A 24,627-nucleotide genomic window follows, 5' to 3' on the forward strand; every position below is an offset into this window, starting at 1 on the left:
CTATCAGCTGAACAAGTGCTGCCTTTGGGGCTTCTGCCCCTCCCCACCCTGAATGACCACAGAGAGACTTGGGATTGCTGCCTCAGTAGCTGGAAAGTTGTCTCACTTCTTCCTAAATTTATCCTTCTCAAATCTGATGATGTTTGATGACGAGGGCATGTCAGTGTAACAGCCCCAGACTTCATGGTACAGGATAGACTGGTTTTAAGTTTTAATACTGATAAATGCAGCTTTGATAAATTGTAGCATGAATCTTCAAAGTTCTGGCCAACTTCTAAAGCTGATCTTGTTTCCTCAGACTGGAAGCCTCTGTGTCCTCATATCCGAATGGCTCTCAGCTGAACTGTGCTGCTCAAAACCTAAAAGCTTAACCAGCCAAATGCTTCTAGTTTCTGGTCCTCACGCCTTATATACCTTTCTGCTTTCTACCACCACTCCCTGGGATTAAAGGCTCACTTTCTGGGATTAAAGGCGTGAGTCACCATGCTTGGCTGTATCCTTGAACAGATGGATTTCTGCCTCTGGAATGCTAGGATTAAAGGCGTGTGCTACCACTGCCTATCCTAAGAATCTAGTGGCTTTTCTGTTCTCTGACCCCAGATAAGTTTATTAGGGTACACAATATTTTGGGGGAACACAATACCACCACAGATAAATGGATATAACATTGACTACTAAGAGTTCTTAAGAGTCCTTAAATGGATTTTTAACCCTTTTACCATGATGCAAATCCATTCCAGCTGTCTTACAGATAATTACAGACTCCTGGGAAAAGTTTTGCTACTGCATCAAGAAATCTGGTCTGATGAATACTAGCAATCTCCAGAGCCCATTTCTGACCCCACCTATTTTTTGAGCATATTTTGCCGATTCATTGTTCTTACTTGACCTCTAGAGAAACAGCAGATGCCATGGCTTCTGTACTCCTGATTTGGCATGCCATTTCCCCCCAAGCTCCTGGAACGCCACTGCTGCAACCTGCCTCCTCAGCTCCCTCAAGGAACGTTCCTGAGATCTTCTGCCATGTGCTACTCCCCGTTCCCCCCTCCCCACTTCGCCCCTTGTCAGCTTGAAGTATCCTGGAGAATTCAGTGCCCTTGTTCCCCTACTTGCTCCCATAACTCACCTCTTTTCATGATAATCAAAACAGAGGAATGTTAATATTCTGACCTGCCCCTTGAAATCCCATCCCTTGGTGCTGCCCTGCATCCTGACATAAAAGCCTCATTCTAAGGAAAAACTCCTCCCCTTCCTCTCTCTCTCTCTCTCTCTCTCTCTCTCTCTCTCTCTCTCTCTCTCTCTCTCTCTTCTGCTTTTCCTCCCATGAGGTGTGCACCCCTTGGCCCCTCTCTCTCCTTCTCTCTCTCTCTGTCTCTCTCTTTCCTATCTTTCTCTTCATCTCTCTATTATAATAAACTCTCCATGTGGATGCAGCATCTGGGTTGTGAATTACTGGCCACTGCTGTCATTCCTGCATGGCATGCACCAGTCCAGCCTGCCACTGCACCTGCCCAGTATGTTTCCCTGTATGCTCAGGATACCCTCAGGGGTGCCCCTCCCCACGAAATAAATCATAACAGAAGCAGGAGCAGAATGAGTTTGAGGCTAGCCTATCCTATATAGTAAAATCCTGTCTAAAAAAAAAAAGCAAAACAAGAAAACAAACAAAAGACTCAAAGTTAGGATTTGCGGTATTTTTATTTTCCAACCTTAATTTAAAATTCCATTAAAACAAACACCAGAAATAAAAATCTGGCCTAATGGTTAACATCAGAACACTGATTATAAAATGTTTTAGAGATATATAATTTGCACACAGTTGGCATCAAGAGAAAAATTAATGTACTCTGCAAATTAATCATATTCAACTGAACTCTCATTACTTTGATTTATAATATTTTAGCCCTTGTGAGAAGACAAGTTATATATGTCTATTTATAACAATATGATCATTATACTGGTATAGACAGACATATGTAGCTTATGAAGAAACAAGGTTCATCTCTCTATTTAAAGAGGGGAGCCAAGAATATAGCCCACTATGTATTTCATGCAAATTAAGTCAATAATTTCTTGATGAATATAAAGAAATTGAATACTTTCTATGTACATGCTTTGTCTTCTCTATTCTATGATTTTTACTTCTCAAAAATGGGCCCCATGCTGGTCAAATAATTTCAAACACAAAGGTCACACAGGAAACCTAACATTTAAAAATTTACAAGTAGTAATTTTTATAACCTTTTGTTAAGTCACATTTTAAAAGACTGCTCCCTCAAAAGAGATGTATACATTTTTATGAATGTAATTTTTCAAATATTTTAAAGATTTAATTTTATTTTATGTGTATGATTGTTTTGCTTGCATGTATATCTGTGCATCATATGTGTCCAGTGCCCATAGTGGTCGGCAGAGGGCATTGGATCCCAGAGAACTGGGGTTACAGATGGCTATGAACCACTGTGTGGGTACTGAGAGCTGAACTTGGATCCCCCATAAGAAGAACAAGTGGTCTTAACCTCTGAGCCATCTCCCAAGCCCCAGAAATATATACCTTTAAAAGTGTGAATAATCTTGTTATTGATACAAATTTGCTTGCTTTATTGGACTAAGTATTAAGTTTTCAATTAAGACAAAAGCCTAATTGGTGGTGGGTGATGGTGGCACATGCCTTTAATCTCAGCATGTAGGAGGCAGAGGCAGGAGGAGCTTTGAGTTCAGGTCAGTCTGGTCTAAAGAGCTAGTTCCAGGATAGCCAGGGCTACACAAAGAAACCCTGTCTTGAAAAAAAAAAAGAAAGAAAAGAAAAGAAAAGAAAAGAAAAAGAAATCTAATTGGTTATTTGCCAGAATTCTCCAAATGATTTTGGGAGAGGGTCTTAGATGTCTTAACTGTTTGTTGAAGAAAGGTCTGTACTGAATCTGTCTCATGGGAATGTTAGTGAGAACCACATTGTGGTGAATTGATACAAATACAGTTGAAACAGGTAAAAGTGATTTCCAAAAGAGTATCCAGTCACCAAAATGAAGGAGAGTGGATATGCTGTAAGACTTAGCAAGAAAAAAGAAAGGGAGGCACAGGAGGGAGGAAGAGGAGGAGAGAACCGGGCAGGCCAGTTCCAGAAGGTGAATTTGAAATCTGTTCTCACACTTAATTCTCCACAACAGACCTGACTGGTGAGCATTAGGAAGTATTGTAGCTGCAGGAGGCTTGGCCAGCATCTCCTGTGAGCTTGGAGTGTGAGGAGAGCCTGGGGGAGGGTGCTCTGAGCTGAGTGCCTTCTGTTCTGTGTACTTATGAGCTTTGAGAATAATAGTTGGATATAACAGTTTGTAAAGATACTCTATTTTGGGTCTAATAGTTTTCCAAAATTCTAGTGAATTCAAATCCTAACTGCATAACCAAAATGCTTTTACATTAAAAATACGATTTCACAGCTGTTCTCCTAGTAATCAGAGTACCTAATAAAATTAGTTTCAGGTGTAAGAATAACATTGTTGCTCATTTCTAGTTTAAGGTTAATGAGAATATAAAACAATTAATTTAGAGCTAGGGATGTAGTTCAGTGATGGACTGGTTGCCTAACATGCACACGGACCTAGGCTCAATCTCCAGCCCCATAAAAATAGAATAAGGAAAAAAAGTCAAAACCTAAAAACCTCCATCTGAAAATATTAATAGATCACCTTGAAATTTTTTCCATAGCAATATTTAAATTAGTTTATTTCTGAATATCTATGTGAACACTGTCTGGTGGCTACCTACTAAATTCTACTCATACAGAAGGAAAACCTACGTCAATCCCCACAACTGTATCTTTATGCCTTGCTAAATAAGGGTAACTGCTGAAACCCACTCTGTCTGTTCTCTGAGAACAGTGCCCATGCTGGACTGCAGTCCTCAACTATGTATGATTCTTGGTTAAGGTCCTTCTGGAACAGCAATTAACTGGTAACTACCAAAAACATTTTGTAAAACTAGCTACTCAATTGACAAAAAACAACAATGTGTATAGTAAGAAGTGACAAGAATCACAACTCTGTGTTGTTAGGTAGCTGTGTTATAAGGGGAGTACCTCACACTGGGTGAGAACTTTTGATAAGGACAGAGGTACAGGTAACACATTTCTATTTTCTGCTTTAACAGTAAGTTTTTCATTTAAATCAACTTGCCACCAAAAAAGTATACTGTTTTCTATTTCGGTACTTCAGAGACTCAAATTCTGTATTTTTTATAAAAATAACACTTCAGAAAGATCATTTTTTAAAATACCTTTAAAAAATGTGGCCAATACATATCTAAAGACCCATAACACTGACACAAAGGGTTGTCATCGGTAGAATTGTTCCTGGCGTTTTCTTAGTAGTTTTGTACAAAAGATTGGGACACACATCAGAGTAAAAATTGAAATAAACTTTTACATCAAATCTTAAAATGTCGAGAAACCATGAAGCAAATCTGGATACTAATATCTCAGACAAAAGAAAATCTAACGATCAACTTCAGCGGGCTCTTCAAATTTTGCTTTGCCAATGACCTCAAAATCTTCTAAAGGCTTATCCAGTTTTGGGAAACCATTCCCTCCAGATTCTCTGGCCTTGTGATTTTAAACAGAGGGGATGGGAATCTGCTTTGCTGATGTGCTGTCATACTCCTGCATCAGATCATTAGTGGTGTAATAGTGCATGGCAATGTACGAACTGGCAAATCCAAAAGAGTTTACTGGCTGTAACTTTCCCAGACTGCTGTCCTCCTGAGAAGGGCTGCTGTTATAGATACTGTAGTAAGGTTCAATCCGAGTGTTGATGGGCGTCGAGCTGCTCTGACCACAGTGCTGGTGTCCAGCAGATACTTTGGGACTTACCACACTTTCCTTTGAGTGACTTGGGCCGCAAGCCTGGTCCACAAATTTCTTCTGTGGCTTTGGAGACAGCATGTAGGCAGAGTTTGTCTCATGGTGGGAAGATTTGTTTCTATTGATTTCCAGGTTCCCTTTTCCCATGGCTCGAAGTCGAGTCTTCTGTTTGCAGCAGAGAAAGCCCAGGCCAAGGTACTGCAGGCACCAGAGCACCTTCCTTCTCAGCCCAGCACTATTGCGAGAGTATATAAAAGGATTTAATCCTGACTTGAAAAATATCAGAGTAAATCCCAACAGTTCAAACTGGTAAAGGATGAAGCTCCCATTGTCTGACAGAACCACCTGCACCAGGGAAATCCCCAGAGGGAGACAGCACACTAGGACCGACAACACAATGATCACACAGGTAACCACAGCTTTGGAATCCTTGGCAGTAGAAAGGTTGATGGCCGATATCAGCTGGAGTCGATTGGCAGAGGGGATCTGCATCTGGTTAGGATTCTTAGCATATCCATGAGTCTGAATGTGCTGCAGTTTGTTGTAATTCTGGTTCCTGTACAAAGCTGGCATAGTACACTGGATAGGATCTTCACCTTCCTTCCCAGAGGCCCCCATGAATGGCTGTGGTTTAGAAGCATCAACTGTGATCACAGGGGGACACTTTTTGACTTGAGCATTCTTCCGAAGGGTCTGAGCAATCATGATGTAAGAGACAGACACCACAGCAACACAGAAGGTAAAGTCAACAACATACAGAGAGAGAATGGCTTTCCCTTCCCCAGCCATCAGACTGGACATGGGGAGACACAGGTGAGACTTACTGGTTCTCAGCGTAGCCAAGGTGGCAAGGGTAAAACTGGTGGCCCAGAGAAGCAGGGTGAGGAGCAAGATGCAGGAAAAGGAGGCTGTGCAATTAGGTTGCTTCCCCAGCACCATTCGAAGTCGGTGCAGGGCAATCACAGCCACCATCTTGAGGGACATGATGATGAAGCCTGAACTGGTAAGGTGAAAGGTGAAGCAGAAAGTATCTGGGATGCTCCTCGCTGAGCTGAAGAATAGCACAAAGGTGAACATGGGAGCTGTAATCCCACAGATGAAGAGGTCACAGAAAGACAAGTTCAGGATCATGAAATCAAAGTTGGTTCTGAACTTCCTGAAGGCTGGGTCAAAGAAAGACAAGAAAACAATAAAGTTTCCATAAGAGCCTAGACAAAAGATGATGGCAAGCAGAAAAGTGCAGGTCACCAGTGTTGCCGTGTGGATAAAATCTCGAAGATCTTCCTGGACAGAAGTGCTGTTTCCTCCCAGCAAGGGAGGCATATACACCAAGGTGGCATTAGGAGCACTTGAATTCATCTTCAGAGAGAGGTGTCTCTTCCTTGTGTTCTCAAAAAACAAAACAAAACAAAAAAAATGAACAGGAAGAGAGTCAGGACCTCAACTCACAGACGAGGGACATATGCCAAAAGAGGGCCAAGGAAGATAAGCCTGCACAAAAAATGAAAAAAAAAGAAAGAAAGAAAAAACAAAAAACCAAAGTACACCCAGAGACAGAAAGGGATTAGTGAGCATAGCAATTGCATTGCATTTTACAAAAGCATTCAAACTTCTCATCTCTATTGCTTTGAAAAGTCTAACACAGAGAAGGCATCCCCAACCACTGGAAATCCATGATCTCTTCTTAGGAGGAGTTACATCAGTGTGGCTGCAGGGACTACAGCCAGGGACAATGGGAACTGAATCTATATCCCAGGGAGGAGCTGAGAAAGGACGAAGAGAGCTTTGGTGAAGTGAATCCAGGTGGGTTAAAGATGATGGGTGGGGAGGAGAATGAACAGCTTGGGAAATAGAGAATAGGTCTCTGCAGCAGAAGGACAGGCAAGCAACAGGATGTGCTTCAAATACAAGCAGGAGGGTATTGTTCATACATAATGTGGCCCTTCATTTATAAATGCCCATAAATCACTGACAAATCCCATTATTTTCTCTAAGGAGAAATCTCTATTTCTCAGGATTTATTTATTTTTCCTAGTTTGAGAGTTAAGTTCTTGGCCAATTAAAAACCCTCCTTTGAAAAGAAAAATTCATGTAGGACTATATTTGAGAGAAGAAGAAAAAAATTAAAGTAACAAAAGGTGCCTGAGATTATATTTGCAATTTCCAAGGTGCAAAGCAACCCTTTTGGGTCTGGAGATGCAGCACAATGGTACTGCACCTGTCTAGCACATAGGAGGTTTGGTGTTTGATCACCAGCAAACACACACATACACACACAGAGACACAGATACAGACACAGACACACAGAAGCACACACCATACCACTATGAGGGCTAGAGAGATGGCTTAGTGGTTAAAAGTATGTACTGCTCTTGCAGGGAACCCAGGTTCCAGTCCCAGCATCCAGACTTGGTGGTCCAACTCTAGAGGATCAGATGCCCTTTCCTGGACTTCACGGCCACTTGCATTCATACATGCACCTCCCACACACATATATACATACTTTAAAAATGAAGTAAAACTTTTTAAAAGCACTACATAAACTCTAAGTGTTATTATTACAATAGGAATATCCTTATCAAATAGGAGGTATGCATTCTGCGTTCATTAACTTAACTTACATTAACTACATGTGTGCCTTGGGCCAGTATTGTGCTAGTTTCTGAATACATAAAGATGATTATAAATGATTAAGAAGCACCTGGTACCTTAAAAGAATAACTTTCTTGCTCCTTCTTTCTGTAATCATTTTTCTCTCTTATGCAAAGAAATGTAATATATACTCACACCAATCCTCACTGTTCCCAACCCCAAAGATGTGTGTGGCCTGCTGTCCATCCTCTCCCAAACAAGAATCCAGCAAGACAGATAACATGTAGTGCTCTGCTCTTGACAACTGGGAAACGTTTGCTTCAATCTAACATTGCAGGAATAACCAATGGCACTGGGGAGGTCCAGAGCCTATGCTCAGAATATTTAACCACCAGCTTGAGCTGGAACCCAAAGGCCTCCAGGTGCCAACCCTTTAGCTGTTGGATCAGGGGGTGCTGAATGGGTCCAGTCAATGAGGGATTACTGGGGCTCCAAGCAACAGCTATGGACTGCCCAGAACAGGAGTCTTTCAGTTTTTAACTACAAGTACAGCCTTGGCAGTGAGAATCAGATCAGTTCTGGAAAAGCCATGTGACCACTCTGCCTCCCATTAAGACAGAAGCAGCCCCTGCTGCTGCAGTGGCCACAGACTGCAGAACACACACTGGGGTAAATTACTTCACTGCAACATGACGCCAACTTTTCTGCAAAATAAGTTTTCTTTAAACTCTATGGGAGATAAAAGTATAAATCTAGAAAAAAACCATGCTGATCAATGATTACAGTTAATAATAGACAGCTCTTACAGTTTTTAGTTTAAGACTGCATGCCTGTTTGTAAACACATTTGGTATAAGACAGTGTTTTACTGTTTGTTAAAAAAATGTTCCTTGGAGTTAATTTATGAAAAGGGAAGAAGAAAAACTCCATCTAAGAAGGCAGAGAGAGCAGAGATACTAGAGTAACAGGAATTTGGGCCAAGGAAAGTGGTGATGCACTTGCCTGACATGCATGAGGTCTTAGATTCACTCCTGACATTGGGAATATAATTTGGAATTACTGGTGGGGGCAATGATGCATAATCAATTAAAAAATATATAGAACTCCATGTTAGGAAATAACAGCAATACAATCTGTCAGCACAATTGTCAGTATTTATTTAGATAGTACTTATGATATGCTGGGCACTGTTCTCAGGGCTCCACACTACTGAATTTCCCCCAAAGACCTAAAATAGTATCTGTATCTCCATTTTGAAGATAAGGAAACCCAGTTAGAGAGATCACTCAGCAAGGTGGTGTGGAGGGGCCCCAAAACAGCTTGACCACACAGCAGCCATGACAGGCTTAGGGGCCTAGACATAGCTTCTGTGACAAGCTTACTGGAAGGCAACACCCAGATCCAGGAAAAGCCATGAGCTGATACCACCCAGGGATCTACCCAGGGATGGAGAAGTACCTAACATCCCAAGCATTCCAACCATTAGATAAGGTGGACAGATATCCCTGAGTCTAGCACACACCTATTTTTGTTATTACAGATATCCCTAGACAATTGTCAGCCAATCAGGGTCCTGAACCCTGGAAATCCCTCCACCCCAACCACTGCTATGATAAAAACTCTACCCCACTTGAGCTCAGGGCTCTCTGTTCTCAGATAGACAGAGAGACCAAGCTCAGAGCTTAAAGAGAATAAAGGCTCTTTGCTTTTACATGTGGGATTCCATCTCCGTGGTGGTCTTTTGGAGGTCCCTGAGATCTGGGCATAACAGTGGCAGAAGTTTCATATGAACTAAGCAATTGTTTCTCAAGGCCCACATTCTTTAACTCCATCACACACACACACACACACACACACACACACACACACACACACACACACACACACAAACACTTACACTCAAGAGAGGGACCTGTAGGTCAAAGCTAAATTACAACAGCTGTCATTTATTGGGTAGCTATTACATGCTATGCTCTCATACTCGAAGCTTTATATAAGATATAAAACTAAAGTTCATTCTCAAAAAATTCTATTAAGTATTAAAATTCTGTTCCCAAATAAAAGTTCCTGGAACACAAAACTTCAAAAACAATAAAGGAATGGAAGATAAAGTCAAACCAGAGCAGAGTACTAACTCTTGGGACTTTAAGAGGCAGTTGAGAACAAAAACAAAGATATAAGCTGGGTGTGGTGGCACATGCCTTTAATGCCAGCACTCAGGAGGCAGAGGCAGTTGGATCTCTGTTAGTTCCAGGCCAGCCTGGTCTACAGAGTGAGTTCCAGGACAGCTAGGACTGTTACAGAGAGAAAACCCTGTCTCAAAAAATGAACAAATGACAAAACGTGCTATATATATTCGTGTGTGTGTGTGTGTGTGTGTGTGTGTGTGTGTGTGTGTGTGTGTGTGTGTGTGTGTGTGTGTCTGTGTATTCAATGCTTTGGAATAAAGTCAACAGTGGTTAACCATTCCTAAACATTAGATGTTATTTCCAATAAATTGTATAGGAATGATTTTAAGTTATAATACCAGAAGTTGTATCAGAATGATTTTAAGTTATAATACCAGCTCTAAAAAATATTTTTATTGTCTTATCTATTCAGTGTGTGTGTGTGTGTTGTATTGTTGCACTGTGCTTTCTTAGTTCTATGTCAACTTGACACAGCTAGGGTCATTTTGAAAGAAGGAACCTGAACTGAGATAATGACCCACCAGACTGGCCTGTGGACAAGCTTGTGGTGCATATTCTTTTCTTTTTTTTTTTTTTTTTTTTTTGGTTTTTTTGAGACAGGGTTTCTCTGTGTAGCTTTGCGCCTTTCCTGGAACTCACTTGGTAGCCCAGGCTGGCCTCGAACTCACAACGATCCGCCTGGCTCTGCCTCCCGAGTGCTGGGATTAAAGGCGTGATGTGGGCTCACTGTGGGTGGTTCTGGGTACCATAACAGGCTGAGCAAGCCATGAAAAAAGCAAGCCAGTAAACAGCAGTCTTCCATGGTATCTGCATCAGTTCCTATCTTGAATTCCTGCCTTGACTTTGTGTGATGTAGTAACAAGCTGTAAAATGAAATAAATCTTTTTTCTCCCCAAGTGGCTTTGGTTATGGTGTTTTATCATAGCAATAGAAAGCCTAAGACAGGCATGCATGTGGAGTTCTGAGGATGATTTGTGGAAGTTGGGTCTCTGCTTCCATCATGTGGGGCCTCAGGATTGGTGGCAAGGGCCTTTAGTGCTGAGCCTTCTCACCAGCTCAGAACACTAGTTTTAAGCATATATATTAACCACAGTAAGACAGTATGAGCAGAGTGTAGTGGCACACATCTGGTTGAGCCAAGGGGATCATGAATTCAAAGCCATACAATTTCTAGTCTGGATTACATATATATGGTGAGACTGAGACTTTCACAAAATGAATTCATGTGCATCTGATTACAGTTGATGAGGGATGCTGAGGTAACTAGAATCAAAACCCAGGGATTTCAAACATATTATATAGTGTCAACTCTTACTAAGATGCAGGTGTGGCACAGGACTTTAATTCCAACGCTCAGGAGGCAGAAGCAGGCTGTGAGTTTGAGACTAGCAAGCTCCAGGCCGGCCAAGGCTACACAGTGAGACTCTGTTGAAAAACAAACAAAACAAGATGTGTGAAAAGCTAGATGTGGTGGCACAAGCCTGTAATCCGAAGCACTCATGAAGCTGAGGCAAGAAGATCACCTCTTTGGAAGCCAGCCTGGGCTATATATCAAGACCCCCACCTGAAAAAAAGGGGGGGGTGATGGGTTCCCAATACTGTGCTGCTTTAATTTTTGAAGCAAATATTAGGACATTTATAAGCCTTACAAGTTAACTCATGACTTGGATTACTCCTATTTATCCCACCCCAAACAAGTGTCGTTTTTCCATGGCAGGCATTTTCTGAGCCTAACCATCACACAGAACTAAGTTCTGTCCCATTCCCGCTGATTTGAATGGATTCTGGAAACCTCGGGGAGGCTAGATAACTTGCCCAAGGTCAGTAAGATATTTCAAACCTCCCATTCTTTCTAACCCCCGAACTAGCCCTTGAGGCCACCAATGGCTGATGGGGTGGGAAGACCTGGGTCTCTGGTGGAGGGAGGAGGCAGCTGTGAAGCACAGTGGACTAAGCACCAGGGGAGTGGGAGCCTGCAGGTTTACCCCCACCAGAGATTGGCAATGGGTGGGGGCTCTCTAGAATTGAAGGAAAGACGGGCCTAAGTCAGTCCAGTGATGCTTGAACTCAGGTTTGTGATGGTGGGTTGTGGTCCATCCATTTAGAGCCTAGGAGCTTCCTGCAGGGTGCACGCAAACACAGGTGCGCATCCTGCCAGGCCAAGCTCAGCTCGCTCTCCGCTCCCGCCTGCCTCAGAGTCCCTCTGGTCTGGGCCCACAGCCTCTCACCTGCCGGATGGCCGCAGCGCCTCCCTTCCTCCTCCACATCGCAGCCGCGACCCCAGCTGCGCCTGGCGGCCTGGATGCTGCCGGTCTAGAGAAATCGTCGCCATCGCCGCCTCCACCTCCGCGCATCCCGGGAGCCTAGGCGAGCCCGGGCGGAAGGCGCAGTCACCAACCGAACATGGGGCGCGGCCCCTCCCTCCAACCCTGGCCGCCCCGCCTGCCCGCACCCTCCCCGCCCACCAGGCGCCAGGACTGTGAAGCGCGCAGAGCCAGCCTCACCCTCGTGGGCGTGCGCCCGGACTACAGGGTTGCTTGAGACTGATGGTGATACACAGCAAGGAAGACAGTTAAGGGACGCCAAGCATAGTGCAACGCTGAGGTAAGGCCTTGTCTTAGGTGGCGACTGGGAGTCTGTGATGAGTGGCTCTCTCCACAGGCCTCCCGAGGGAGCTGAGTGCGCCTGCGGGATAGCCTTCAAGCTGGCCCTCCTGGCTTTCTCACTAGGCTGTGAAGTTATTATGACAATTTAAATCAATTTCAACACACGTATATGTATTAGATGTAGTAAGGGTGGGTGCAAAGTAAAACAGAAAACAGGAACTATTAAATTGTGTTGAGTGTGGAATTCTTGAAGAGTGATTGCGCAATCCAGGTTGGCCTATTTTTAATAAACACCAACAAAAACGTTACCTTCTGATCTCCTAAAGTCCACACATCTAAAGTAACAAACTCAATTTGGCTTTTGTTTTAGTTGGAGTCATCAAATAACAAAACGCTCTTTTTTTTTTTTTTTGGGTTTTTCGAGACAGGGTTTCTCTGCATAGCTTTGCGCCTTTCCTGGAACTCGCTTTGTAGACCAGGCTGGCCTCGAACTCAGAGATCCGCCTGGCTCTGCCTCCCGAGTGCTGGGATTAAAGGCGTGCGCCACCACCGCCCAGCTAGCAATGGCTTAGATCCTTATATTGTTTTCTTGGAGCTGAGGATCGAACCCAGGGCCTTCACTGAGCTAAATCCCCATCCTCCACCCCCCACCTTTTTTTAAAAAAAGATTTATTTATTATGTATACACTGTTCTATCTGCACATATCTCTGCAGCCCAGAAGAGGGCACCAGATCTCGTTAGAGATGGTTGTGAGCCATCATGTGGTTGCTGGGAATTGAACTCAGGACCTCTGGAAGGGAAAGCAATGCTCTTAACCTCTGAGCCATCTCTCCAGCCCTGTACAAACACTCTTAAGTTTGTTATTATGGGCGCAAAACGTATCTAGTTTACTCCTTCAGGATTCCAGCCTGGTTAACTGGGCTCTTTTCTAATCTCATCCACTACTTAGAAACAGAGAATGCTATTTAAATGTGCCTTCTTTCAAATGATACTAGAAACCAGAACCTTGATTCCATCCAGGTGGAATATTTTCTGGCGCTGTTGTTTTTCTTTATAAATACAAACTAGTAACAAGTTTCAAAGAAATTTAATTTTTCCTGTACTTTTTGCTAAGAAACACGTTGGAGGGCTTCGTGAAAGAAATATTAGAATTCTGTTTAGAAAAAGAATACTCAGCCTGGTCTACAGAAAAGAAAAAGAATACTCAAGAAAAATTCGCAACTAATTTCCATCTAAATTGTTCTACTCCCCAGACACTTGGCAATATATCAGTTCTAAGATATGCTGTCAGTAAGGGTAACGTTGGGCCCTAGAAACAATTGAGGAAAAAAAGACTAATTAGCAGTTAAGAGTGGAAATTCTGACCCAAATTATATGTCTCTCCAAATAAATTAACTACTGCTTGCATAATTTCTATTTATACAAAAGTGATAACAAAATGTTCATGTTGGACTACAGCCATCAGTGGTACCTCATATTGAAAAACACAAAAACTATTGTATAGGATCTAGAGATCTAGGAAAAAAGGTAGTTAGGGCGCATGGTTCTTGAGCTATGTGGGGTTACTCAGAAATACAAAATAGTAATGCATACAAAATACAGCAGTAAGGTTGATATGATAAACTGGATAACACTGGTACACTAATACAAAAGGCAAAATTTGCAAACAGTCAGGGCTAACAATGTATTAATACATGAACAGGTCCAAACCAGTTGACATGCATCAACATGTGTATTTGGGGAAAGCAGGTATTAAGGCCAATAAAATGTTCACATTCATAGGGCACCTAAATATCTTCATCCTTGGATATATAAGAAAATATAAGAATTTTCAAAGGATCCCTTCAGAAACTAAAGATTAGATCTTACTAAAAGAGAAAAAGTTTTCTCTTTTCCTTTTTCATCAAAGCTCATCAAATGCTCTTTCCAGTCCAAGCAACAATGGCTTTCTAATACTGCTTGCCTCTCTGCTCCCTGCCAGCTGTGCCCTGTTGACAGCTCTTGATCCTCTATCTCGACCCTTCTTATTGTTAGTCTAATAGCTGAATTAGACAGTATTAGCCATCCAGTTCTTTTTTCTCCTTCTCCAACTTGGGACCACTTGTAGTAAATTAATCATGCAATGATAGAATATTTAATTTCAAGATTCACAGTATAATCAGGGGGAAATGTCAAGCTAATAAGCAACAAACCTGATATTGTAGTTACCAGGGAGCATGCTGGGTACTCAGATTAAGGGACTCTGCTTTTAGGTTGAGTAGAATCTAGATCTTGGTTTTCATCAGGCATTCATCACTGATAGACTGAATCAATAAGGAGCTTTTTTGATATGTTAAGAATCTCACTCTGTAGTCTTCTGGCTCAGGATCCAGAATGCTTTACTAGTAGGTGCCACCTTGGCACTTTAAAAAGATGTTGGTGAAGTTTAAATCCCATCCAGCAAAATTTTAACTAAAGAACATGCTGACTACCAAACACTTTATTTTTAATTCCCACTTAGGAGCCATTGCTAAAGCATGTTTTTATGTAGCTTAGAAAAAGCTGGAGTATTCCTTCTTTGGGAGTTCTTTCTCAATTTTCCATAACAAAAACTAATAATAAATAAACAAATAAAATAGGGAGAAGGAAGAAAAAGCTGAAGTGGCTCCAACAATTCAAAGTTTCACTACTCAAAGAATTAACCATTCTTGTGATGACAGAAAAGTTCATCACATGTGGCTAATGAGCACTTAGAGCACACCTAGTGAGTCTGGCCACCGCACTCAACAGGGCAGAGTTACGTAATTCATTCTGGCCAAAAGAAAGAAATTCACAGATCTAAACCTAAGAAGGCAAATAATCTGCAAAAGTTGCTACCTACAAAACTGTCTTCTCTTAATGAAGACAAAAGTCAGGCATTAAAAACAATCCTTTTTATTGGGTTTTAAACTAGTTACACAATTGAAATAGTCAATTAGGCACTACTCTATACAGGGATTATTCCTGTGTATGCTGACACTTCAATACTGTATCAAGACCACTGAAGTGCTTAGATTGGGATGGTCAGCATGTAGATACTAAAAAATATATTGCAGTGTTCCTTTAAGGGTGTGTCACAAGATGCCATTCATCAACTTTTGAGTTATTCCAACTAGAAGATACTTTGTACATTATAAAGTTGTGACAGGCAAACATGTTATCACTTAGAGATACACACAAAAAGTACATTCTAATATTAAATGAACTTTAAAAAGTCCCACATTTCAGCTTTTGTAACATGAGAAGATAAAATAATTTCAAAACACACACCAAAAACTGGTATTCTGTAGGTACAAAGTCCTATAGTAAAAAGTTGTGTGTGAATCTTTACAAACCAGTCACACAAGGGCTGCATCTATACAAAGTCTTGCCAATGTTATCTCTATGGTTTATGCAATCTTTTACATCTGTGTAACACACTAAATAAGTCAAATACCAAATCTTATTACTGTCATGATTCTGCAGGCAGGCTGAGAAGAAGTGGGGAAGAGGGAGAGATGAAGAGAAGGAGGGGCGGAGATATTAAAAGAAAATTTCTATAAACACAGCAATTGTCCGTTTTTATGAGGTGCAACATATTTCCAGGTGAGGTGCCAAACAGTATTTATGAAGACTATAGGGCAAAAAGCAACCAGCCAAGGTGTTTATTGATGTTGTTTTTATTTTTAAAATCACACACTGTATACACATACAAATCACTCTAAAATTTATTCACCAGACCCCCAATTTTTCAGCAATTGGCTCTTATTCAGCACCAAAAACTCCAGTCTGTGGGGACACAGACACAGACTTCTGCATTGTGGTCAATCTGTCAGGTCATAGGTTAATTCTGAGACTTGCCCCCTTTGATCCTTTTCTCTTCATGGCTCTCCAGTCCCAAGGCTGTGCAGACTTCAGATTCATGGCCCATGGCCTACTACCACTGAACAACCCAACAGCCTTTGAAGAAGAATTCAAAATAATTTGAGATGAATGAAATGACAGGACCCACATTACTGATGAGCATTCTCCATTCAAGGAAATGGTTTTGTTTTTTCAACAAGTTTCTAGACTGTTTGGTCATGATGCCATGATCATACTGGATTATTTCTAGTCTGAGACTTTGTGACTTTGTCATATGTCTCAAAGAAAAAGGGATCAGTATTCTGGGAACACTTCAGGGCAAGTTAGGGAATCAAATGGCAGCCGAGAACCTGTGAATAGAGACTAAGGAGGCCAAACACAGAAGCCACTAAAATGATGAAAGCTCAACAGAGGCTGAGTCGTGAGACCTGGAGAGTCACCACAGATGGTACCTGAGGATCTGGAATTTTTGATGAATTGAGCCCCAAATCAGGACTAGTCATCTGCATTAAGGAAAAAAAAAATTTGTTAGGTAACAAAACACTCAGTTCTAAAATCCCACCAAATAGATTCTCTTCATTTTTCCAACCCTTGTCTATACAAAGACTTCCTGGACTCCCCTTTTTACAGAGGGTAATTAAGAGAATTTAGATGAGCTGCACATGGCGAGGAATGCCTTTAATACCAGCACTCTGGAAGGGGGAGAGGGAGAGTAAATTTTAGACTCTACCAAAAAACAAAAACAAAAACAAAAACCCAGACAAACAAAAAAGAATCCAGATGAATGCTCAGCAGTTAAGAGCATTTGCATCTGTTCCAAGTAACCACACTTACAACCATCTGTAACTCAGTTCCCTCTTCTGATCTCCACAAGCATGCCATACACATGCGACACACATACAAGTCAAATAGTCACACACATTTAAAAAAAAAAACAAAAACAAAAACAAAAAAACAACCAGATGAAGTGTTCTCATGACTGTAGAACACAGAGTTTCCAGTACAACCCCAAATATCCCATTCATGAAGCAATTTACACTACAATTTCTTTTCTTTCATCTGACTATCCCAGGCTACTAATGTAACTTATTTGTTTAAATAAGTTACATTTAACTGTCCCACAGCAGTCACATAAATTGCCTGCCTAAAAATGGAAACAAAACCATGAGAAATTCTATGGGACTTATTTCCATGGTCCACAGCAAAAGCCATATTTATTTATTTATTGAGACAGAATCTCAGTCTGTAACCCAGGGCTGCTTTTAAACTCTGAGATTAGTGGAATATAGAGACAAATACCTGGAATGTCTGCAGAGGCAAGAGGGCTGCAAGATCCAGGCAGCCAGGGTTACACAGTGAAGCACTGTCTCAAAAATAACAACCTACACACCCACCCAACAAAACTCTCTGAGGATAAAGGCACAGGCCACCATGTTTGTTTACCTCAGTGCTGGAAATTGAACCCAGGGTCTCATCGGTGCTAAATCTGGGCTCCACCTCTGAACTATATACCCACCACCTCAAAAGCCATGCTCACAGTCAGGTGTGCGGGCACACAGCTGCAAACCTAGTACTCATGAGGCTAAGGTAGGGGAATCATTCCAGATGCAAAGCTGACCTGGTCTACACAGTTATCCCTGTCTTAAAGTCAAAACAAACAACTCTCTCCATTTTACCTAAGCTGTTACATCTATAATGTCAGCAAAGTTTAAAAACTTGTAGATATTCTTTTCTCAGTCACCAGTGGAATGACAGTGCTGGGGATGTCACATGTAACTCACCCTCTATGCATAATAGCACGGTGACACAAGGAGGTCAGTGAGGACAAGCAGCTGATCGTCAGTGAACTGCTGCTTGTGTTCTTGCCAGTTGTCATGGTGTGTCCTTCGGAAATTGGATAGAGTCTTCTTTACAGTCATCTGTAATCAACCCATGTATATTTTAACCAGAGTTAAATATTGGTTATCTTCAGCTACATTAGAATCCACCTAGACCTCAACTCACACACTGCAAATGCTACAATGTTAGAAAACCAAGTCAATTTTCTGTCTCCAAACTACTAATGTTCTGTAAAATTAATAAGCTTCACTTCAGGACAAAGTACTGGAATGTACTGCCACATTGCTAGATCAGTTTCAATACATACTGGATTTACAAAGGGGACCTGTTTAGCTTAGGAGCATGGGTGCTCACTACTAGATAATATAATCACTACTTCTAGTTTAACATTAGCCCTCAGTGAGATGAGAGACTTGCCAGATACAAAATGCCAGAATAACAGTGACAAGAAACCTAACTTTGTAGCTAGTGCTTTGTATCTAGAAAGGAGAGAAGCTACAGAATTTAATTTTATTTTGTTATACACAGGAGAAATGTCTCTGCAAGGCTTTAATAATTACAGAGTAAACGTGACCCTATCAGAGACAGTAGTTTATTTTAGATTTTTTTCAAGATAGGGTTTCTCTGTGTAGTCCTGGCTGTCCTGGAACTCTACAGACCAGGCTGGCCTCAAACTCAGAGATCCACCTGCTTCTGTCTCCTGAGTGCTGGATTAAAGGCAGGCACTACCACCTCCCAGCTGAGGCACTAGCTTTATAAAGCAGTAAGTTCAAAGTGTGCAGGAAAGTATTTATCAAGTGATACAAATAAACTGACAAGTAAGAATTATACTTTGGGATGTACATTATTTTGGCAAATTGTTATGTGCTGTTTGAGTTCACTAAGAAGCTGGATCTGGAAATAGAGTTGGCCCCAAGCATGTGTATATTGTGTTCTCTAAGGCCCCTTGTCTGGGAATGATTTAGCCTCTTTAACTCTGTGGCAGAGAGGACAGCCAGAAGGCAAACCACTTCCAGCAGAGGCTGCCTCTGTTTATCCCATAATGTAAAAGCACTTGCAGTGGGAAAATTGGCAAGTTCAGCTCAACTGTAAACTTCCACAGTAATGTTCTGCCGTTGTAAGCATTTGATTTGACTATGTTATCTCTATCTGCTATTTGTTCTTTTACTTGGAAGTCTAACCAGAGGATATACTATGCTCTGCCTGAGACTTTCTTTATTAGGAACTCCAGCTGGCTGCCTTAAAGGTGCTTTACCAGTTGATTTCTGCTAGATATACTTAGTCTCCAAATTTGATGGTACTTTGTTGTCTATCTGTTTGTCTGATATCTGCCTGCTACTTGCTATTTATTCTTTTACTGTGGCTTGCTGTGTATTTAAACTCACTCATATGAAACTGAAAATATAGCTATTATAGATCATTCTCTGGGCCATACAGAACATACCTCAATAGGCTGGGGATCATTCAAATGTGCACTGAGATTCATAAGGAGCTGGGGCATCCAGGTGGGAACATCATAAGGGCTAGAAAGAACACATGCACCAAGTCCAAGAACACCAGCATGACGTCTGACCAACTCTGTAATGAAAACAACAACATATACATCCTTTACATTGAAATAAACTGTCATTCATACTAGATGTGCTTTCAGTGTGCACACATTTCCCCCATTTAAATATAAATTTACAAGTACATACAAAAAAAAAAAAAAAGCATGATATCTGGGCTGAACTAGAACCTGCAAGAATTTTAGAGACATTCTATAGTTGTCCCTCAGTGACAGTATAATTGTTTCTAGCCAGGAATGGATCTTATTGTTAAAAACCAACATAGCAACAATTTTCTTGAACAGCTCATTCATATTCTAAGTACAATTTCTGATCCAATCTCCCAGATTAGGTAATATTTTCTCTATGTGACTGTCCCCACACAAGATGCACCACCATGCATGACAAATGCACTTCTTCAAGCAGAACTGCAACACATGTCTACCTCAAGGGGTCTGTCTGTTCCTTCCTCAATGGTGTAAGTCCAAGTGTTTTCAAATACGCACATTCCCTGCTTCCTTTTTCGCTTTCCCTCTCCCCTTCCAGTGATGCTGGGATTGATCAAACACGGGGCCTCACATGAGCTAAGCTCCCCACCACACTATGACTGACACACCTAAATCTGTTTCCATCTTTTTGGTAGTATCTGGTATTGAACTCAGGACATGATGCATATTCGCCAAGAGCTTATTACACTAAGCCACATTTCTAGTTCTCCTCAGAGTTTCTCAATAAAGCTGTAATGTATATTCTTATGTAAATCTATTCTAGGTGTGTCTATGAACAGAAGGAAAAGGTAAGAAAATGAGATTTTGGAGTACTAAAAATGATAAACAATGCCATTTGGCATAATAAAGACTTAAACATTTTATTCTCAAAGAAAATTAGAATGTTGATACTCTATTGGAGTTTGGCATTAATACTTAATACATAAATACTTAATACTGGGTATTCAATAATTATGACATAACTATGGCTCTAATGTATAAGAACTTCATATCCTAGGCACTTTGCACAAATTTGATGAACTTTATATTTACTAATTTTTCTACATTGTTTCTATTTCTTTGGACTTATAGTCAGATGTCTCCATGTAGTAATTTTTCTTCAAACATAACATGATGGTCAGACTTTACGGCATCTCAATTACCTCAGAAGCTCCTATGACTCTTCTCATCCTTTCATCAACTGACTAGTAATTACAGTCTATACTGCATTAACATTTCGCACAATCGATCACACATACACTGGTGGTCCCTAGAGGTATCATAGCTGTTTTACTGTATTCACAGTACATAGTACTAAAAAGTAATTTATTCAGTATTGTATTTCTTTGAAGTGATTTCCCTCATAGAGCCACACATGACTATCCAACTTTCCCTCTCTAGACAGAAGCAAAGGTGCCTCTGGTTCCTTAAAACTTTTTCTTTTCTGTATGCATGTATTCCTGTTATGCACATAAATGTAGACAGCAGAAGTCAATCTCAGGTCTTGTTCTTCAGGAGCCTTTCACCATTTCTTTTGAATATAAGTATTTTTAATATTTCTATTTCTGTGTATGTGTGTATGTATGTGCATATGCATGTGAGTTCCCACAGAAGCTGAAAAGGGGTATTGAATTCTATGGAGCTAGAGTTATAGGCGGGTGTGAGGCTCTAGATGTAGATGTTAGAAACAGAACTTGGGTCTCTAACAGAAAACATGTGTAACCACCAAGCCATCTCTATAATTATGTACAGTTTTTTGAGTCAAGGTCCTTACTGAGACCTGGGGATCTGCTTGTCTCTACTGCCCAGTGCTGCTATGGGACAGCACATCTGGCTTTTTATGTAGGTGCTAGGAATCAAACTCAGGGCCCCAGGCTTGTAGGGCAAGCGTTTTACTAACCATGCAATCTTCCTGGCCAATTCCCATTTTTCATTAAAGTAAGTATTTATTTTGTTTGTGTACTCCCACGTACACAAGCACACACCTGAGTGGCATGTTATGCAAGTAAGGTCACAGGAAACTTGTGGGAAAAAGTCTTCCTTTCCATCATGGATACCAGAGATCAAACTCAAGTCCCAAGCACAGCAGCAAATGTTTTTTTCTTTTAGTACACTAACACATAAATCCTAAATTCTGAACACAAGATAGCTTAAATCCTCCAAAATAACCAATTCGAGATCTGTCTTTATGTACTTATTTTAGGTGGAGGTTAGAACTGCCTTATTAAAAAGCTGCTGTATGCAATAGTGGACAAGTTCCTTTGTACATACAATTTTAGCCTTTTCATTCCAGGTCCTGTCTTCTTCATGCCAATTTGTAAAAAGTAGGGACAATTATTCCCAGCATCTAGCCAAGACCTGAACACAAACAAGTACTTCAAATGTTTAAGCAAGTCTTCTTAATTCGCCAAAGGTATGGAAATTTGTTAATATTACCTGCAGAAGGAATGGTATCTCCCACAGATCCAGGGTCTCGCTTTCTTTTCTTGGGTAGTTTTGTTTTGCAAAGTTGCTCAAAATGAATCTGCATGGCACTGTCCATGGTAAGGAAGTTACACTGTAGCAGACCACTTAAGGTGGTAGCAGCCATTTCTCGAACCTGGAGAGATAATCATTTCTATTAGAACTGAGATCCTAAGTCTGAGGTGATGAGTGGAGAACTTTCTTAGAATTGTATGTAAAATTTACTTTTTCTTTCTTTTTTATGACAGCCATCACCAGATTCCCCAGGTTTCTGTGGCCTCAAAATGGATAAAAGCTACATCAGGGTTACAGAAGTATAACTAGTATACATAAAATAAAATGTCCCCACAAATTAACACATAAAATAATAAAAACAAATGTTCAAAAAATAAACAAAAAAGTCAATGTTTCGCTCTGTATTCCTTGAGAGGTTCTTTGTATTGTCATTTGGTTGCCCTGTTTTCTATAAATATGTGCTACTGGGACTGAATTTAAGGGCTTCATTTAAGCTAAGCAAGTACTCCATCACTGAGGCCTCTCTTTAATTTGTATTTTGAAACAAGGTCTCACCAAGTTGCCCAGGCCCCTGCCTACGTTAGAACAGTGTTCTATCAGTGAGTTCCATCCCTAATCCCTTTTGTTTTTAGGTCGACAGGATCTTGTTAAGTTGCCCAGGCTGATGCTCATGAACTTCCAATCTTCTTTCTTCAAACATCAGAGTACCTGAAATCACAGGTGTGCACCACCACATCCAGCCAGCCAGTGTTACTGCATTTAACTTTTGATGGATTCTGACTGATTTAGGATAACCCAATGTGAAGGACTGGACAATTTTATGACTATCAACTGTGTACTATCAACTCTGTAAAAAGAATAATGCTGACATGCTATGACACAGAATTGGAATGTGGGCAGTAGTCACACTGGCCAGCAGCAACACACTCTGTGTTTTGTGGATAAACAGAAGATATATTAAAAGTAAGTACAGCTGTCTTGTCTATTGTTTGCATTTCTATGGTCATTATTTGTAGTTTGTTTTGTCTTTATATGTCTACAATTAGTTTACAAAAATTTGATGATTATTGTATGTAACAACATTTTTCTCTGGTCTGAAGCTTTATTGTTAAATTTAAGTTTTAATATTCTTACAGTGAGATTTGTCTATTTTGATGTCATCTGAAGGCTTAAAAAGTCATCTCCGCTTTAAGTTCCTACAAATAGCCAAATACGTATTTCAGTTTCCTTAACTTAAAAAAGTGAGATGACACTACTTTACTATATGGAGTATGTTACAGTGTGAAATGTTCCAACTGATTTTCCTCCAAGCTGCTAATAAATACCCCAATACTTCCAGGATCACTCTTTCCCAGTATTAAGACCTAGATTTAGTAAATTTTTTTTTTTAAAGATTTATTAATTTATTATGCATACAGTATTCTGCCTGCATGTGTCCCTACAGGCCAGAAGAGGGCGCCAGATCTCATTACAGATGGTTCTGAGCCACCATGTGGTTGCTGGGAATTGAACTCAGGACCTCTGGAAGAGCCTGGAAGAGCAGTCGGTGCTCTTAACCACTGAGCCAACTCTCCAGCCCCATTTTTTTTTTTTTTTTTTTGCCAAGATTTAGTCAGAATTTACATGCCAATTATAGCTTTACAATGTGAGGGGGAAAAAAAGAATTATTTCATTTCATTAGTCAAAAACATTATCTCTTCACACTTCTAATCTTTTTCTTTAAATTTGTAAACTTTAGAAAATCAGCTCTCAATTATAAAGTTTTTTCAATTCAATCACAAGTAAGATTTAGCTAGTTATTACTGCTATATATAACATTTTCTATCATGTTATTCCAATGATGGCTTTATTTGCCATATGTCATAGTAATGGGCATTTTCTGTTTAGAGAAAGCACAATGCTTTATTAACAAATGTGAAATAAGTCTATAATGTTACACAGTACTCTAGAGAAGCTGCCTGTTCACATGATTATATGCTTATTCATCACATCTATGACCTGCAGATCCTGCACTGTTCCATTTATGAAATCTTACTTAGGAAAAATAAGGCTCTAAGTACTGCAAGGAACACCAGGCATAGAACCCAGTCTCTGGCAAGGCAAATAGTCTTCTGCTTTCTACAGAGCTTTACCATCCTCAGCTCACCTCCCTTCTATTTTTTAAGATCAATACATGTTCTTCCTGGCTTAGGTTCCCAAGTGCTAGGATTCCGAATATGCACCACTACATGAGGCTTAGAGAAACATTTTTTAAAAGTCCCAAGTAACAGGCATTTCCATGGAAAGTTCCCCAAACAGAATTTTCAAAACAGTTATTACTCAACCCCTTATCCTTACCTATCTCAGTGATTTAATGGTTTTCACTACGGATTCCGCCTGCCTCCTCTGATCAGCCACCTGTGTCTGCCCTCCTATCTCGGTCAGCACCTCCTCCCTACACAGACCCACCTTGGTAAGAACCGGGAAGAACAATGATAGGACAACAGCTCACAAGCAGGTTGAGCGACAATGTATTTTTCTTGAATTATTTACTTTTTTTATTACTTGTAATTATTACTTGCTCCATGATGCACACCTGGAACTCAGATCACCAGGCTTGGCAACAGTAGCCTTTTACTTGCTAAGTTATCTCACTGGGCCTGAATTTTATTTATACAAAGGTACTTTTTACTA

General features: G+C 40.6%; 2 protein-coding genes and 1 long non-coding RNA gene across 6 annotated transcripts in view; 1 reads left to right on the forward strand and 2 right to left on the reverse strand.

Annotated features, from left to right (window-relative positions):
• Nucleotides 1-1,679: 1,679 nt before the first annotated feature.
• Gpr75 (G protein-coupled receptor 75) lies at nt 1,680-12,353 on the reverse strand. 4 transcript variants are annotated; one of them, XM_052734559.1, is made up of 3 exons: nt 12,140-12,353; nt 11,864-11,998; nt 1,680-6,346 (listed from the first exon to the last, which is right to left on the reverse strand). In XM_052734559.1, the coding sequence occupies exon 3, from the start codon at nt 6,212-6,214 to the stop codon at nt 4,607-4,609; it is 1,608 nt and encodes a 535-aa protein (XP_052590519.1). In that variant the 5' UTR covers nt 6,215-6,346; nt 11,864-11,998; nt 12,140-12,353; the 3' UTR covers nt 1,680-4,606. The 4 variants fall into 4 exon arrangements, with proteins under 4 accessions (XP_052590519.1, XP_052590522.1, XP_052590521.1 ...); XM_052734562.1 differs by having other exon boundaries at nt 1,680-6,018; nt 12,140-12,351; XM_052734561.1 differs by lacking the exons at nt 11,864-11,998; nt 12,140-12,353 and adding an exon at nt 7,643-10,196 and having other exon boundaries at nt 1,680-6,018.
• On the forward strand, nt 12,126-22,932 carry LOC128108244 (uncharacterized). Its single transcript, XR_008217385.1, has 2 exons — nt 12,126-12,239; nt 22,587-22,932. It is a non-coding gene; the product is annotated as an uncharacterized LOC128108244 (long non-coding RNA).
• The window catches only part of Psme4 (proteasome activator subunit 4), a 125,916-nt gene continuing 116,428 nt past the window's right edge, over nt 15,140-24,627 (reverse strand). Inside the window, exons 44-47 of the mRNA XM_052734558.1 lie at nt 21,913-22,075; nt 19,387-19,520; nt 17,885-18,022; nt 15,140-16,606 (exon numbers count right to left, since the gene is read on the reverse strand). Coding sequence (XP_052590518.1) covers nt 17,888-18,022; nt 19,387-19,520; nt 21,913-22,075 — 432 coding nt within the window. The 3' untranslated portion in view covers nt 15,140-16,606; nt 17,885-17,887. The remainder of the gene's footprint in view (nt 16,607-17,884; nt 18,023-19,386; nt 19,521-21,912; nt 22,076-24,627) is intronic.

This window comes from Peromyscus californicus, unplaced genomic scaffold, assembly GCF_007827085.1.
Source record: "Peromyscus californicus insignis strain IS unplaced genomic scaffold, ASM782708v3 Scaffold_13__1_contigs__length_99412109, whole genome shotgun sequence".
Taxonomy (NCBI): domain Eukaryota; kingdom Metazoa; phylum Chordata; class Mammalia; order Rodentia; family Cricetidae; genus Peromyscus; species Peromyscus californicus.